Below are 17,455 nucleotides of genomic sequence, written 5' to 3'. Positions count from 1 at the left end.
AGGCTCGTGGGGAACATGTCAGCCAGGATTAGTACGTGCCAGTGGCAGGACTACTAAATATTAATTTGATGATGTGATGGTTTATTTATTTTTTGTTCAGTTTTGAACACATTCTCTGTTATTTGTTGATTTTGATACCGACAATGTTGAGAACTGACATATTGAAACTGTCAAGAATTTAGTTTTGTTAGTTTTCTTGTAAACAATAAACAAAAAAATATAATTTGTATTTGTTTGTATCTGTCTAATGCAGCCACACCTTTTGAAACACAAAAGAGATTTTTCCACAAATATTTCATGATAATATTTGAGATTGTGTAAAATTTTAAGGGTGTCCGAAAACTTTTTTCCACCACTGTATATTAGTGCGTGTGTATGAATGAATAAACAAGAGGCATTAACATAAATTTCTTTGTAGAAAGGTGCTTTATGAAATAAAGGCCATTTACTTGTATTAGTTTACAGCGCAGCCTTGCCACATTCAATATGGCGGCGACGTTGACGTATCGCAGCAGCGGGCAAACTCACTCAATGCGGCGTCTATGTATATATGTCTATGGTGATACCCCCCTCCCTTCCTTCTGTTCTCTTCTCACGGAGGCAGCTATCGGCGGACATTGCCCAGCTCAGTTAACATTACGCCCAGCTAAGGGAAAACTGAACTTTGTTTCCCATTCAATTTGAGCTCCAACCGGCCGCATCGTTTCCATACAGTACCATTTATTCTAGAATCTTGAACTAGACTGTTTACATGTGCATATTGGTATAATTTCACTGTGTCTACTGTTGTTTGTACTGATACTGTACATATTGGTATAATTTACTGTGAGTTGTTTGTACTGGTACTGTGCATTCTAGTATAATTATTTGCATTACTATTTGTTTTTTCTTCAGATAAATCCGGTAATTGTTGCTCAGTCTCTTTACTCATTGAGTAGAGTGTCCACACACCTTCTCATTCTACATATACAGAGAGGTATACCGGTGGCTTTACAGCCTACATTTTATTTAGGTGGCGCCAACCAAAAAAAAACAAAAAAACAACTAATCCTATTTGTTGCCTCTGTAAGCAGGCAGCTCTTTCCTTATTTAAGTACCTTTGATATAATTTATAGTTTTGTTCAACATTTTGTTATATTAGCCTATTCTTTCTTGGCTTGTCTCATCATTGATGTCAACTTATTTTTGTACAATTTGTATTGCTTTTCAGCAGTCTTTGTTATAAATTTTACAAAATCCCTATACAGTTTGTTTTTCTTTTTGCATGCATTTTGTAGCCCCTTCTTTATCCAAGGCTTTCTATTGTAACTGTCTTTTTGTTTACATAGTACAAGTGGACAGTGTTTTTCATGCAATGATAGGTATTTGTCCAAAAACACCTCATATGCAGTATTTACCTCTTCTACATGAACCCCTTTCCACTCTTCCATTAAGAGGTCGTTTCTGAACTTGCTAATTGCATCATCAGTTTTTACCCTTGCGTATCTATAGGCATTTTCCTCTTTCTTTCTGTTTATTTGACAGTCATATGTTACAAATACAGGTAAATGGTCACTTAGATCATTAATTATTAGCCCACTTTTTGCATTATTTTTCAAGGTGTTTATAAACATGTTGTCAATTAATGTTGCATGGTCGAGGTTATTCTACTGGGCTTGCTAATCAATGGGTATAGCCCTCTGCTGTATAATGTATCCAGAAAATCCGATATTTTATGTTTTGATACGTTTGGGATATCAATATTGAAATCCCCACAAATTATAAATGTTTTACTTTCATTTTTCTTATTTAATAGTTCTTCCAAACTGTCTTTAAATGTTTCTACATTCAACCCAACCTCTTGTTGGTTCTATTGATACAGTGCAACTCATAACCCCCAATATGAAAATCAATACCCTTCTCTTCATTTAACCATGTCTCAGATAATGCGATCACCTTGAATTTACTTTTAAATGCGGTCACATATTCATTGATCTTAGTGAAGTTTGCACTGAGACTTCTACAGTTGAAATGTATAAACGTAAATTTATTTTCTAGTTCAACAGAATCTTTAAATTGTTCCTCAGTATAATAATTACACGTATCATTGATAGAATTGAACACATGGCTCTCCGGATAAACATCATTTTCACAGTTATATCATTTGTGCACCGTGTAATCAGATTTGAGTGTCTCAGTCAGTGCAAACTATTGTGTGCGCCTGAATAGGCCTATTTGTCTCTGTTTTGGAGTTCCATCCATACCTTTTATTTCTTTGCTCGTTCATGTAGATCTAGAGAGTCAAGTAGTATCTTAACTCCAGCCATCAGTTCACTTGCTGGCATTCTCCTGCTCCGGGGCGTCTGCCAGCCCGCAGCCTGCAGCGTGGACTCCAAGTCTGGGTCCGGCTTCCCCATCTCTATGTTGATGCCAAGCTCGCATAGGCCCACTGCTGCAGCTTGGGGGTTGTCAAACACCTTTGCTTTTCCATCCTTTTCGAATACTTTCAGTCTTGTAGGGAACATTGGGCATGACTTGCATGATCTTTCTCTCTTGAAGTTGTTTTGTTTCTTGTACACATGGGTAGTGAAGCCCTCATCAAAGTATATCCTCCGGTCATTCACCCGAATGTCTTTTTTTGACCTCACGGTCCATTTCACGGTCCATTTCACGGTTTCAGTTCTTGACTCTGCTGCATCCATTCTCCTATTGAATTCTCCAATGTCCTCTCTTAGTTTGTTAATTTCCTTCTTAATCTCTCCAAAGTTCTCCGCTGTTTCCATGCGGAATTCTCTTATCTCTTTCAGTATTTCAGCAAGTCCCAAGGCTCCATCCAAACCCTCCGCAGGTTGATTTCCCTCAAGCGCATTGATTGCATCGGGTCCCGTTTGCTTCGTTTGATTCTTTTTCAGCCTCAAACTTCACATTTTTCTTTCTTTCTTTTGTGCTATATGCTAGTACATAATCATTTAAATAGCTGCCAAAGCTTTGTTAAAGTCAGAGTCTCTGAATTCATCCAAAAATCATATAATTCGGAGAATTGTTTGTAGCGTGCTGTAACTCAGCACCTGCTGGCAGCCATCTTGCATAATAAAGTGATGCAAGATGGCTTTGGATGGATGACTTAGTGTGTGAATCCTGTGAGTTATAATGAAGCCATGTTTAATGTGTGTTTTGGGTGTCTTTTGAATCAACTCAACTTTACAGCACTTCACAGAAACCCCACCACTGACTATTATTTTGGAGGTGTAACTGTAGAGTGACACAGACACACCACCACACAAGTATAAATTCTCGCAATGGCCTAGGCTACGTGTGTAGGCCACAGTGTAGTCTCTGCATAGAACTGACACAAAAGTGTAAATCCGCCTTATGGGCAACTAAGCTGATAGGGTGGGGTGGTGAGGTTTGAGTAGAGATAAAGCCGAAGTTTGTTTACCATTCTCTCTTTCTCTTCCTTCTGTAGTCTCTCGTCCTAGCCCTGCACCTCAGCGTCTCTCCCCCACCTCTCCCCAGCACCCCTCACTCTCCCCTGACAGGCTCCTCCCCAACCCCTCTCCTCCCCTTTCCCCAAACAACGGCCCTGCCTCCTATTCCCAACAGCCAACCTGCAGCCGTCTACGTGCAAAGTTCCAGGGTCGCCGTAGTTACTCTGAGGTGAGACAGGAAAATTTTGGTGTTTGGGGGAAAATTGGGGGACAGTTCCCTTGACTTTCTGACTTCCTCCTCCTTTTCCAGGTATCTGACCCATCAGGCGTCCACAGGCCTCCAGCTAGGCTGATGAGAGATCCAGTCTCCACTCTCCCGAAGCCCAGGCCCCTCCTAGGGGAGATGCAGGGTTACGGACAAAACAAACCTCAGCTCCGTACCTCCTTGGTGGGCCTGGTCAGACCGGCCTCGGCTCACGGAGCTGGAGGCGAGAGAGGGGGAGGTGGTGGAGGAGAGAGAGCTGGTGGTAGCAGTCTGAGCAGCAGTCCACATCAGTCGGCTCTGGACCTAGGCTTCCCTCTGGCCACAGAGGTGAGACTGAGAGCTTCCATTTACTTTTACTAAGTCAGTGACTGTCCTCATTGTTAACAGTCTGCTTGCTGGAAATGACCTATCTGAGTTATCTGATGCTTTTCTCTGTGCCATGCCATTGTTCAGACAGCTCATTATTTTAAAACCCCAAAAGTCCGAAAAAAGTCCAATTGAACCAAAAGCCCATTTGTCCCACATCCCGTTATGCCAAAAACAAACACCCATTGCTCCAAAGGTCTGTTGCTCAGAAATGACACACTTCCCCTACAGTTAGAAGGATTCATGGCCTGCAATCAGCTGGCCCTACCTAATGCTAATGTTTCACACCCTCCTTCCCCTGGTTGATTGGGAGCATCCTTGTATATAGCCTACTATATATTGCTGCCAAAACTGACAGCTGGTAACTTGCCAGCTACACCACTAGGCCATGAAGTGGTGTGAGTAGACAGTTATTCTTAAAGGATCAACTCTGTGCCATAATAATATCACTGCTGCCTGGGATGACACATAATGCCAACCAGGATTGTTAAATTGAATATCCAACAGCCTACTTTCCACTTTTTTTTCTTTCTTTTTTTTTTTTTTTACAAGGGTGAAGGCATGGCCTGCCCTGCTCTGCATCTGATTGGCTTACCCAGATATTCATACCCTAATCCTCATACCTAAACCTAAACATTTGAGGGGGTGACCACTTATAGTCACAGAGTATTACAAAGAATCAGTGTTGGGCAGTAGCGCCACCACAAGCAGTGACGTTACAAACGTAACTACATTTCTCAGTAGCGTGGTGGTAACTTCACTACCTTCTGAGTCAGGTAGCTTTTGACTTAGCAAAGTTGATTAATTGACCGAGTAGTGCGTTAGCTTCCAAAAGTTACAAGCTCCTTTTCCCAGGAAAAGCAGACTTTTTTTTCTGAGCAGGTCTGGATTAAAGTGAGGATAATAAAACTGAGGATAAGTAATGTGACTGACGTCAGCGCCACCCCAAGGCTTGTAGACGAGGGAAGCACTTTCACGTGACATCACATAGCAATCTTTCAGTTTATTTTTCCTGCTGCTTTGCTATTGGCTTGTCTTGGCAATAACCACCCTCCTCTGCCTCTGATCGGCTACATTGCACTTGTTGTCACTCACTGTCTCACCCATAGACTGTATCCACCTTATTCCTGAGGGCACTACTGTAGAAACGATTATGTGCGCAACTTCCCGTGAGATAGTGGAAGTAGCAGTAAGCTAGTTAGTCCCATAGCCTGTTTGTGGTTAGTTTGTGGCTACTCTTGGTGGCTAACCATCAACGCTGGTTCTTTCAAATCAGTATTGGCCATCAATACTAATTTATTTTTTAACAAATATTTAATGAATGTTAATGTAGCATTTTCTAAAATGTCTTTGCGGAGCTCTGGTACCTGTTGCACTGTCCATGTCTGTAATGACTAACAACCAGCCCAAGCTAAAATTTTTGTCTTCAGCAACTGTGTGTTGAACATGTAACCAGAATAAAAAGGGATTGTTCCTGTTGCCAAAGGTACCACTGATATGAGAAATAAAACCACAAGAGTTTCACAAGACATAGCAAAAAAGTATTAAATCAAAATTTGCAGAAGAGAATGACACCTGACTGACAGGTCCGTCACTCAACGTCAGTACGTGATATCCCTGTCTTTACCCATGTGGCTTCATTCTCAACCTACATTAGGAAATTGCTTGTTATGAAATAAACTCAGCAACAAACCTTGAAATATGTATTTAGTCATTAGGGCTGAAAATGTGTTACTGATTTACCATACTTCCTTTATGCCATATAAAAAATGAATGCCAAAAGTTATTTCTTTTACTACTTTATATTACAATTACTGAAGTCCACTGATAAATTCAGCATCACGTTTCGCTCAGAGCAGTTTTTAGTAAATCAGAAGTTATAAAAATGTGTAAATTGTGTCGTTAACGCAGACTAGCGGGGGATTAGCTGGGAAACGTCACATTTATTCACTTTACATGGAGCTACAGTTAATACTTAATTATGTTAAATGTTTGCCTAAGAGAGATCTTTGAGATGGCTGTCAGAGATGGCAGAGGTATGATCACATAATCCAGTTTGAGGTATAACAGGTGGTGTGTTCCACGTTTTATTTCCCACTTGCTCTTGGAAAGAAGAACAGAGTACTGTAAACAAACTGTTACCATTGGAAATCACCGGTTTCGGTTCACGGTGGAAGTCACGCACATAATTTGTGCAAGGGATCGTGGGGGCTAGGAATAAGGTGGATATATTTAGTGAATTTGCAGTGGACACTAGAGAAATAGACACAACAAGAGCCAAGAAAAGAGCTGAGCGACAGAGAACAGTATAAAGAAGGAAGAGAGGAGAGACAGAGTGATGTACTGATGTCACATCAACATGTTCATGTTCTAATGGTCCACACAAAGAGGTTTTTTTAGATCTGATATTTTTACTGTTTATATTTCTGTCTTTTATTTAGTATGGTTTTATTGAGTGAAAAATATATTGTGGATCTCTCTTTTTGAATTGCTGACATAGTCAGATAGCCTACTGAAAGAAACCAAGACAGAGAAGTGTATTAACTAAGAAGAGGAGAGAGAAAGAGAGAGAACAATAGGCTGACTGATGATGTCATGTTATTGGAGGACATATTCAAATGCTGGGCGGCATGGTGGTGTGGTGGTTAGCACTGTTGCTTCACAGCAAGAGGGTTGCTGGTTCGATCCTGGGTGTGGGAGCCCTTCTGTGCGGAGTTTGCATTTTCTCCCCATGTCAGCGTGGGTTCTCTCCGGGCACTCCGGCTTCCTCCCACAGTCCAGACATGCAGATTGGGGACTAGGTTAACTGATAACTCTAAATTGTCCGTAGGTGTGAATGTGAGCGTGAATGGTTGTTTGTCTCTATGTGTCAGCCCTGCGATAGTCTGGCGACCTGTCCAGGGTCTACCCTGCCTCTCACCTGATGTCAGCTGGGATAGGCTCCAGCCCCCCCGCAACCCTCAAGAGGATGAAGCAGTTAGAAGATGAATGAATGAATGAATGAATGAATGTTCAAATGTCACAAAGTCTTCAAAAAAAAAAAGAAGAAAAGAAGAACATTTGAATTTAAAAGAATACTCAGACGATTTGGGAGTTATGCCCTTTCTCTATCATTTTCATATTGAGACAACATGATTGATATCTTTTTTTGTGTCTGTACGTCCAGTGGCTGGGTCTCAGCGGTTAGCGCTGTGGCTTAGCTTAGCGAATAAAATTTAAGTCTATAGGGGGTCAGTACCCTACTCGTAAAAGTGAACAAATAAACGTTACAGTAACCCTGAAGCTGGCATTTCTACACGTGCATTTAAAATAAACATGTTTAAACATTAATTAGAAAAACGAGAGTCCTTTTTAGTCATTTTAGAAGAAGTTTGATACATGGAAGTATAGTGTGTTTACGTCCTGTGCTGTGATCTGCGGAGGGATACACCGGTGAGCAGGCACAGACATAGCTTGTAGACAAAACTCAGCTGTTTATTTAGCCTAGCAATATCTCCGCAAGGGACCGAGGGGAGACGGAGGTCAGGGGAGGATTCGTGGTGTAGCTGTGGGGCTTGCCAACCTATGACTACGGAGGTGGAATCATTTTGCTGCACAGAATGGGATTCGGTGCTACCATCGTTGGGGAGATATATCATCAGGAGGAAAACCGCCGCAGAGAGTGCATCACAAAGAATGAAAACTTTGCGGCAATCACTAAACCTGGCACGATTGAAACATTTTTTCATGTTCTTAAGATAAGCTGGAAAAAAACACCCCAGGCCTGCAGGAGCTGATGGACAGCTTTCAGTCGAGTGAGTGATATTGTCCGTGTCGTCTCTTTGTTTGCTTTTACCGAGTGACCTAGCGTACCTGTCCCAGAGCCAGCTGCAGCTGTTGCTCACCGGTGTATCCCTCCGCGCAGGGCGTAAACAGACTATAGTTCAGTGTATCAAACTTCTTCTAAAACGACTAAAAAGGACTCTTGTTTTTCAGATTAATGTTTAAACATGTTTATTTTAAATGCACATGCAGAAATGCCAGCTTCAGGGTTTCTGTAACGTTTATTTGTTCACTTTTACTGTAGGCTACTGACCCCCTATAGACTTCAACTGTATTCGCTAAGCTATGCCGCAATGCTAACCGCTGATACCCAGCCACTGGATGTACAGACACAAAAAAGATATCGATCATGTTGTCTCACTATGAAAATGATAGAGAAAGGGCATAAGGGCTCATTTATGCTCCCTTTACGTATGAAAATGTACACGTCCATTTCAAACAATGTTACCGTCACTGCCCACATACTTCCATGCGCCCTTTATGTTGTCATGGATGTTAACCAATATATCCACCAGGATGCAGCCCAGCGTCAAAAGTTTATGACAACAACAAACTCAAAAACAAACATGGCGACTGTGGAGGAGATACTGATAATGTACCCTGCATAAAAGACAAAAACAGAGGCAGCGTTGTAGGAGGCGGTGGTCGGTGAGGCTGTTAAATACATCGCGACTGGAGGACGGAGAATTCTTTTCTCTAGTATAGGCTGACCAAACGTCCTCTTTTGCCCGGACATGTCCACTTTTCACGTCCCGTCCGGGGCGTCCGGGGTGGTTTTTATAAACTGATGATAATATCCGGTTTTCCATGTGTGTGTTAGAGTGCGGCATGGGCCACATATTCCTGTCTGAACCTGAACTGAGCCCGACATTATTTAATGATCAAAGCACTGAGTTTGTGTCACACAGTTGTTATGGTTACAGGCTATTTAACAGGCCGGGCGTGCACCGTGGGTGCTCAGCGGAGAGGGAGACCTCCGTGTTTGAGACGGGAGCGGAAGGCGGGAGGTCCGACGCTTCCAGCGAGAGGAGAGGGAGAAATAAAACAAAATAAGATAAAATAGGAAAAACCTGTCTCCCTCTTTTATTTTATTTTCAGCGTTAATCAAGGCGGAGGCGGGCGGCTGGAGGTCCGAGACTTCCAGCGAGGGGAGAGGTAGAAACAAACAGCCAATGTGTGTCTGTGTGTGTTATGTTCAGGTGTTGTCACGTAAATAACAGTGCCCAAACAATAAACAGGACAGACAATAGGATTTTATTTATTTTTACTCTACATTTTCACTGAAAGCTGACCGAATCCGACCCGAGCCCAAATACAATTTATAGCTACATTTTTGACCAAACCCGGCCCGACCTGTTGGGTATCGTCGGGCTCAGATCGCCACACTCTAGTGTGTGTATTTGTCCCCTATTGGGGCCTATCTGAATTTCTGTCTTTGAGAGATATTATTTTGTAATATAACTGAATTTTCTATCCATACATATAAATTTTAAATATATTAAAATTATAAGGCATCTTTGAGTAAACTGCGAGTATCATTTAAGTAGGCTATGTCGTGGTCGGCCGAGTGTCCTCTTTTTTGGAAATCAAAATATGGTCACCCTACTCTAGTACTGCCGATGAGAGAAACTGAATTGTTGTTTCTTCTTTGTGTCTCACTAGAGCTACATATTGGGTAGTGACAGCAATACTACTGCCACGGTTCCCGGTGGTCCTGCTCCGTTTGGCCCGTATCCGTAAGCTTTATGGAAGCACGGACAGAAGGCTCCGTCCGTATCCGGATCCGTATTTAACGTTGAGCATAAATGGGCCTTAACTCCTAAATCATTGGGGTATTCCTTTAAGTCTGTTATGTTATAATGTAATTGAGAAATTGAAGAGGAATTGAGAAATCTATAATAAACAGTTCAACTGAACATTTTTTGCCTGCCCATTTTTTTGGCTGACAGTTTTTCTGATCACTTAGATAATGCTAATTTGACATAAAATAAAAAGAATAAAAGTAGCTTTGCAAGCGTAGCTTGTTACATTTCTCTGGAGATAGCTCCAATGTACTGAAAGTTAATTCTGATGTAGAGTAACTGGTAGCTTAGCTCACTACATTTTCCAAGTAGCTTGCCCAATACTGCAAAGAACCCTACATATGCAGAAACACAGTGTGTGCGCGCTGTAATGGTTTTGGGTCCGTGTAGCTCTTTGGAGTGAGACGACAGGCAGAAACTCACTTCCACACGTGTGTGGGATTTCACAAATGCTCATAGTTTATTTTTACATCAACTTAAAAAACACTCCAACCTTACCAAGCCTGGTTGTACGGCTATTACCTTTTCATACATGAACAGAATAGTCACTACATGTACTTCAACCATCACTGTTGTGTTGAGAGACAAAAGAAAAAGCAGGAGCACATAGGTATCCGTCCGACCAGCTTTTGGGTGCACTTTCAACAGACTCAAATTATAACAAGCGCTGCTTGATGACGTTGCTGTTAAGCAACACAGTAGACACCATGTTAAAGGCACATTTCATATATTCGACTGTTACAGCACGCACGCACGCACGCATGCGCGCACACACACACACACACACACACACACACACACTGCATTCAACATGTCATACACACTATGTTAGAATCCTTTGAACTGCAATAGTAATCACCATGCTTACCCCCGTCCCTCCTCTCATTCAGATACATCACTTCCGTCGCCTTGATAACCCGCCTGAGCCCACCCCACTGGTGACACCACCACAGTCCTCTGATGATGATGAGGTGATGACAATGATAACAATGTATGTGGCTCTTATCATGGCATTAACACTGGGTTTTTCATTAGAAAGATGTGTGTGTGTTGTAAATTTACAGGATGTATGTACATATCTATCGCCGGCTGCCAGCCCGCCTCGGACGCTTGGCGCAATTGGGATTGGCTCATCATCACCTAGGGAACCTAGGGAGCCTCTACACCCCTCATTCCCGTCTCCAAGGAAACAGCCCCACCATCCCTCCTTCTCATCCCCCGAGGGCCCTGCCACCCTCTCCTGCCATCTGCCTCCCTATATGAACACTGAGCATGCTCAGTCATGGCCCTCCATTAACGTGAGTAGAAGACAATGATGACAATTACATAAAGCAACTTACAGAGTCTGATTACAGCAGCCAAAAGATGTTAAATGCAAAAATGAGAGGACCAGACACCATGGCACTGTAAGCAGAAATAGCATACTATCTACAGGACTTCAAGGCAGAAAAAAATAATTTTGTGTTGAGAAATATGAGAAATAAATACATAAAATATGACGCTCCTACTTGAAAAAAAAAAAAGACTGGGCAATTTGAAAACAGAAAAAAATAAATTTCTTTTGATTTGAAGGGATAGTGCACCCAAAAATGAAAATTCAGCCATTATCTACTCACCCATATGCCGATGGAGGCCCTGGTGAAGTTTTAGAGTGCTCACATCCCTTGCGGAGATCGGCGGGGGGAGCGGATAGCACACCTAATGGCAGACGGCGCCCCAGACTAATGTCCAAGAACACAAAATTGAATTCACATAGTAAACATAAATCTGCACAAGTAAGGTGCAGATTTGTAGACAATCTTTTGGGAGATGATGAGAGTCAGTTTGTTTGGCAGGGTTCAAAATGTGGACATCCTATTAAAAATGGCAAGTGTAAATGATATCAAGAAGCTGTCTAAGTTGTTGTAAATTCATGTACAGAAACAACTCTTGAATTGACATATTTTTTGATCAATTTGAAAAACATTAAGCTAACTGTTCCGACCAACCTCTACTACAGGATCTGTGTTGGCTGTAAATGACATGGGCGAGACAGATACATCACTCGCTACTGATGGTCAAGGCCAAACAAAATGACCTTCTTATCAACAGGAACTTGGCTGACATAAACATGGTGTCAGGCTGTGTGGTTGAACCAGTCTAGCTAGGAAATAGAGACTGCTACTGGGCAATTAATACCCAGAGTAATTGTGTATATATATTTTTTCATTCACTGCGATACTGAGTGACAATTGTGGTGAGTAATAATGGCTTTGTTAGATCTGTGCCAATGAAAGTCAGATCAATCAATCAATGAACCTTTCTAAACCTTGCTTTATGTTGCATTTCGAACAGCATTGCAAAGGAAAAATCAAAAGCAGCCCAAGCTTACCAATCACAGTTCTTGCTGTCTCCATGTGACATCAGCAACAACATAGCTACAGTGTCAAAATGCATAGGCTCTGAAGCTATGCCCTAACCAGACATAAGAGAGGTTTATTTCAGTTCAGTATTTACCTGAGGGGGCCTTAATGTTAGACAGTACTAAGATCTGGTCTGGTGAGCATTGGTTTCCAGTTTGAGAAGAGGAGTGACATACTGAGGCAGCTTTTGCAGGAGACAAATGATAGAATGCAGATCTTGCCCTCTTGAATGTAGTTTATAGTTTATAAAAAACTGAACTGTTTGAAAGTCATCCAGCCCTTTTTGAATGAGCACAATTTAAACCATATAAAATTTATGAAACAGTCATCAATATAACCTTTCTTACTTTACAATAACCTCTTTTTCAGAAAAAAAGCCTTCTCACTATATATATCATAATGCCTTCTCTATTATCTATTTTATATTTCTATGAAAACATCAGCAAAGGTTAAAGTTATACTATTTCAAACATCTGCATTATTCAATTTTCTCTCCAGAAACAAAGATTGAGACTACACTTGAACACTTCATAATAACAGTAATATTTACCTCTCCCCACTACTTTTTAGTGAATAGATGTAATCATGATGTAACACAGTGCAACTTGTAAAAGCTGTTTGTTCCAGCTACAGCTGTTAACAGCTAACATTAACTAGCTCTCTTCCAGCTGATGTAAACACAGATTTGTTGTTCACAATGTAGCACTATCAGGGAAAAAATGATGTGTCCTCTGATGAATCAATAGCAAGTTCCCTACATTCTTTCATCCATAAACCATACCTGGGACAACAGGATGCTGTAACTCTCGAGCCCTGCTTTTTAACCTATGCAAAATTGATGTGACATGACAGAAAATCAGTGGCCTCTGCCACTGGTGTATGTCATCTTATTTGCCAATTGGCTGATGGCAGTCAACAAGGCAAATAATGGCCAACACTGATGTTTAGCTGATAAATCGGTGCATCCCTACTACGACTGGATTTTTTTTTTTTTCATAACTTGAGGTTCAACTATTTGACACCTGTGTCTTTCTCTGTCTGTAGTTATGGATGGAGTCAGAAGAAAGTGCTGTTCGTAGCTGTCCTCTGTGTCAGCTGACCTTCCCAACTGGTTACCCTGATGACGCTCTCATCAAACATATCGACTCCCACTTGGAGAACAGCAAGATCTGACTTTTTTCTTTTTCTTCTTTTTTTTGTTTTTTTATCAAGCATTTTATACCCATCACCTGAGATGCATACCAGACCCATCTAGGAATGGTTTGATGAGCCTGCATGCTTCTTTCTATGGAACTTCCCCACAGTAGCCACAGTCTTCTGGTACAGGGGTTAGAAGCCTTGCTCAAAGACATCCCCCTCTGCCCTTCCATCCAAATTGTGGAATCTAACCAGCGACCTTCCCGTAACAAAACAAGGTTTTTTTTTCTTTTGTTTTGTTTTTTCTGTCCTCCAGTCTCAAGAGTTCATCATTGCGTTTTCAGGTTGTAAATCTTTTTATTTGTTTTTCATTAATGACACATGTACATTGCCTAACATGTCTCACAGAGCTCCATATCAGTGATTTTGGATTAAATGGTCAAATGATTTGTTCAGAAGTGATAACAAAATGAATAACATATAGTCAAGAAGACATATAGTCAGTTTCCATTTATATGACACAGGCACAATTGATAGTTTAAGGATTTAATTATGGATACAGCAAACAAATAAGGACAATTATGAGAGTGAAAGAAACCAATCTAAAGACCAGTGGAGCTCTAAACCAAACTATATATAAAGTCAAGTGTGAAATGCTCTGATGGTATCAAGTAATTTAAAGCAACACAATTGAGTTTTTTAGCCCTCAAAATATATATCCAAGATCCTTGTGATGGTACATAAACTCACAATAGGTTGGATGACACCTCCGTCATTGCTTGAGAACGTCTGTTTTGCTTGCTCTGGCACTATGCAGTTTCGGGGTTCGGGTAGGAACCCAGACACAAAAAGGACTACCAAATTTGGCTGCTTTTACGGCATACATCATATCCCCTTCCTCTCTTTAGAGTAGCGTAGCCGAACCGAGGTGAACGAAGTTAGACGTGGTTGGCAAGGCTGAAGCGACAAAGAAAAGGAAGAAGGTGAAAGTGTTGTCCAAGGAGACAAAGAAAAGAAAACGGGAGAGCGATAAAACAAGAGCTCGAACAAGGATTAATATTGGCCCGGCTTTTACGCACTGGCGAGAGCTGAAAGAGGAGGAGGGATACCCGACTGATTGTGACCTGGCGCTGTTACTGCTGTTACCCTCTACTTAGGAGACTCACTGTCTGCAGGTCAGCTGTCTCAGGTACATTTTAAGATAAAGTGTTAGCCTACATACAGACAGCTTTCATTTTAATTTGTCTTTAACAGTTTGCTGTTAGCACTGCGAGTGCGATGTGCTTGTGTCGACCGCTATTGTAAATCGTAGTGGTGAATGACAGAGCAGATTGAAATATGGCTTTCTACATGCTAATCACATGTATTGTTAAAGTATTGGCTTGGCTGGCAGAGGTTTTATCGCATTTACTTACAGTAACAAGCGTACTTGTAGTCAACTAGAGTAATCATCAATCAATCAAGTAATCAAGTTATATTCCCTTCATTTGCACTGCGGCCTCTCTGCTGTTGTCTGACTTTACTCCGTTGAGTTTGTGTGTGTGTGTGTGTGTGTGTGTGTGTGTGTGTGTGTGTGTGTGTGTGTGTGTGCGTGCACACGCTGTGAGGAGGAGGTCAGCCCTGACATGCAGAGAGCAACTCATTTATGAGTTTCAAAAATGAATGAATAAATAAAGCAATAGGCCTAATCATGTATGTACAAAATGCTATAAGGCTACTTTACCTGTTCTGAAGACATGATGATAGCACATTACACGGCCAGCTTCAGGGAGTTCACCAGTATCGTTGGCTTGTCAACAAATGCACGCTCAGAAAGTTTTTTGCGACAGTCGTAACAGACAATACAGTTTTCGTCTGTAGGGGGGACCCCATGAGGTAAAAAGCACAATCCTCCATTGTGTTGCTTTAATGAAAAATGAGAACTACAGCAAAAAAGCACATACTGCCATCTTGTGGTGTGGTAATGAAAGTGCCTTGGTTAAATCACAACCTTTATTTTGAAAAGGCAAAGATCTATGGAAGCCCATTTCAGCTACTTGAAAATAACAATATGATTTTTTTTCCATTGTGAAATGTGTTTTTCCCCGTAATTATTATGTATTATCTCACAATTATGATTTAGTGCAGGCATGTCCAAAGTCTGGCCCGCAGACCAATTTTAGTTGGCTCTCAGCTTGACTTTCAGAATATACCATATGTGGCCCTTTACACAATAATGGTTAATCGAGCAAGATCACTTCAGATTTTTACCCTTTACCTCACAATAATAGGATTATCATACAGTTTGTAGACAGGCATCAAGTACTAATAGTTCATTAAGAGATAAAAATGGTTGCATTTGTCTCACTTTTTTAAAACCCATTTGATGCGAGAATCAGTTGGCCCCCAAGTATTTTCACGATGTTTTATCTGGCCCCCATTCAAAAAAGTTTGGACCCCCCTGATTTAGTATGTCATAATCATGGGAAAATTTCTTTTAATTATACAGATTCTGAAATTCTTTTTTTTTTCAATTTTTAATGAATATTGTCTGTCACATTACAAGCAAAAACAAAACAAAACAAAGAAATATTCCACAGAATTGTGCAGATTTTTTTTTATAATGGATCACCCTAAACTGTAAGAAATGTAGTATATTATACTAATCACTTATGACCTACGAAGACAGATTATGATATTTTATGACATTATTAGAGAACTCTGACTTAATGTATCTCTTTTATTATTATGAGATGCTAAGTCATAAGTATAACATTTTATCACATAATTAAAGGCAGGAAGTAGTAATTCTTTGTTCATATTAATGAGAAATTATTTCTGATTTTGTCCAGAATTTTAAAGCCAATCATTTCATTTTGTGCAGATCTATAGAGATATTTGCAAAAGATGACAACATGAGGCATAACATGTTTTTTCAGTAGAATCCAGTTTTACAGATATTTTCAACTGAAACATTCCACATTCATGAGTTTATGTATTTGTTTTTGGAGAAATGCTCCACAGGTTTCACAATTACTCAAAAGACAGTAAAACCATGAGAAAATGACACTTGTCATCACTTCTGTTGACTTCTGTTATCTGAGCCACTGCATTGAAAAGGCCTGGACTCATCTTGAGAAACTATGGGCAGATATTTAACCGACTATAACTGATTTTCTGACTCTTAGCTGTTATTGTTTCAAGGATGAAAGCCAAACTTATTAAGCAAAAAAAGAGAGAATCTGATTTATACATTTGACTCATTCAGATGGATTTACAGTATGAGCAGCAAGTCCAGGGTTCACTGTCTTGCTTAAGGACCCTTCACCACAACACTTTGACTATGGCTGGATGCACACTGACTGTCAAACAGAATCACTTCTTCAAATAAGAAGCCAATATAAAGCTGTGGGAGAGAACAGTTAATTCTTATTACTTATTTTCTAGCTTTCTCCAAATCTTTCAGCCATATCACATTCCAGATTGTGTGATCGATTGATGGGTTTTGCAGACTTGATCTGCTGATGTAGACCATGTGACGTGGATAAAAGCTTCAGAAAAAGCTAGTTAATTGGTTGATTTAATTTGTTTTGAGATATTTGTTGCTGGGATTGTTACCTCTACCACAATACAATGGAATCTGATTCATTCATTTCTCACAACATTTAAAGGCAACATGCAAATCAGCCATAAATGTCCGCCTCCCTTGAGCTAAATGCTAACCATAGCATGCTACAGCCCAGTCTCCAGAAGAAAATGTTGGCATTCTACATTTCTGCAAACCACAGATTTGTTACATTCAGTGTTTCTAAAGTGATGGAACATATGATCTGATGTTGTCATCGGGAGGTGGAGAGGATGGTGGGAATAGACACCCAGACAAGACTGCTGCCAAGCTGCAGTCTACTGTCAGAGACTGATCAACAGCAACACCAGTTGTTTTTTGTCAACCCTTTACTGCGTTTCCTAGCAGGTTTGAGCTACCAAACCTGGGCATTTTTCACAAATGCATCAGGATGTTTCCCAGTGGTTTATCCACTGGACCTGGGCATTCATCACCAACACGTTGTGGTATTTCCCTGCGGGGTGTAAGCGACTGGACCTGGGCCATCATCACCGACACATTGTGGCATTTCCCAGTGGCATTTGAGCCACCAAACCTGAGCATTTTTCACAGACACATTGGGACGTTTCCCGGCAGGCTTTGGGCCACCAAACCTGGGCATTTTTCACTAATGCATGTTTCTCAGTTGCATTGGAGCCATTGGAACTGGG

The 17,455-nt window shown here is 40.8% G+C and overlaps 1 protein-coding gene across 3 annotated transcripts in view; it reads left to right on the top strand.

Moving 5' to 3' along the window:
- LOC125878814 (TANK-binding kinase 1-binding protein 1-like) overlaps positions 1-14,693 on the top strand; it is a 276,535-nt gene extending 261,842 nt beyond the window's left edge. For all 3 annotated transcript variants that reach the window (XM_049560217.1, XM_049560216.1, XM_049560214.1), the window contains exons 9-13: positions 3,446-3,636; positions 3,718-3,999; positions 10,553-10,633; positions 10,727-10,960; positions 13,109-14,693. In XM_049560217.1, coding sequence (XP_049416174.1) covers positions 3,446-3,636; positions 3,718-3,999; positions 10,553-10,633; positions 10,727-10,960; positions 13,109-13,237 — 917 coding nt within the window. In that variant the 3' untranslated portion in view covers positions 13,238-14,693. The remainder of the gene's footprint in view (positions 1-3,445; positions 3,637-3,717; positions 4,000-10,552; positions 10,634-10,726; positions 10,961-13,108) is intronic.
- The last annotated feature ends 2,762 nt before the right edge of the window (positions 14,694-17,455 follow it).

Source organism: Epinephelus fuscoguttatus, linkage group LG19, assembly GCF_011397635.1.
Source record: "Epinephelus fuscoguttatus linkage group LG19, E.fuscoguttatus.final_Chr_v1".
Taxonomy (NCBI): domain Eukaryota; kingdom Metazoa; phylum Chordata; class Actinopteri; order Perciformes; family Serranidae; genus Epinephelus; species Epinephelus fuscoguttatus.
The sequence above is the reverse complement of the archived record's forward strand: the minus strand, read 5'-3'. Positions and strand labels throughout refer to the sequence as shown.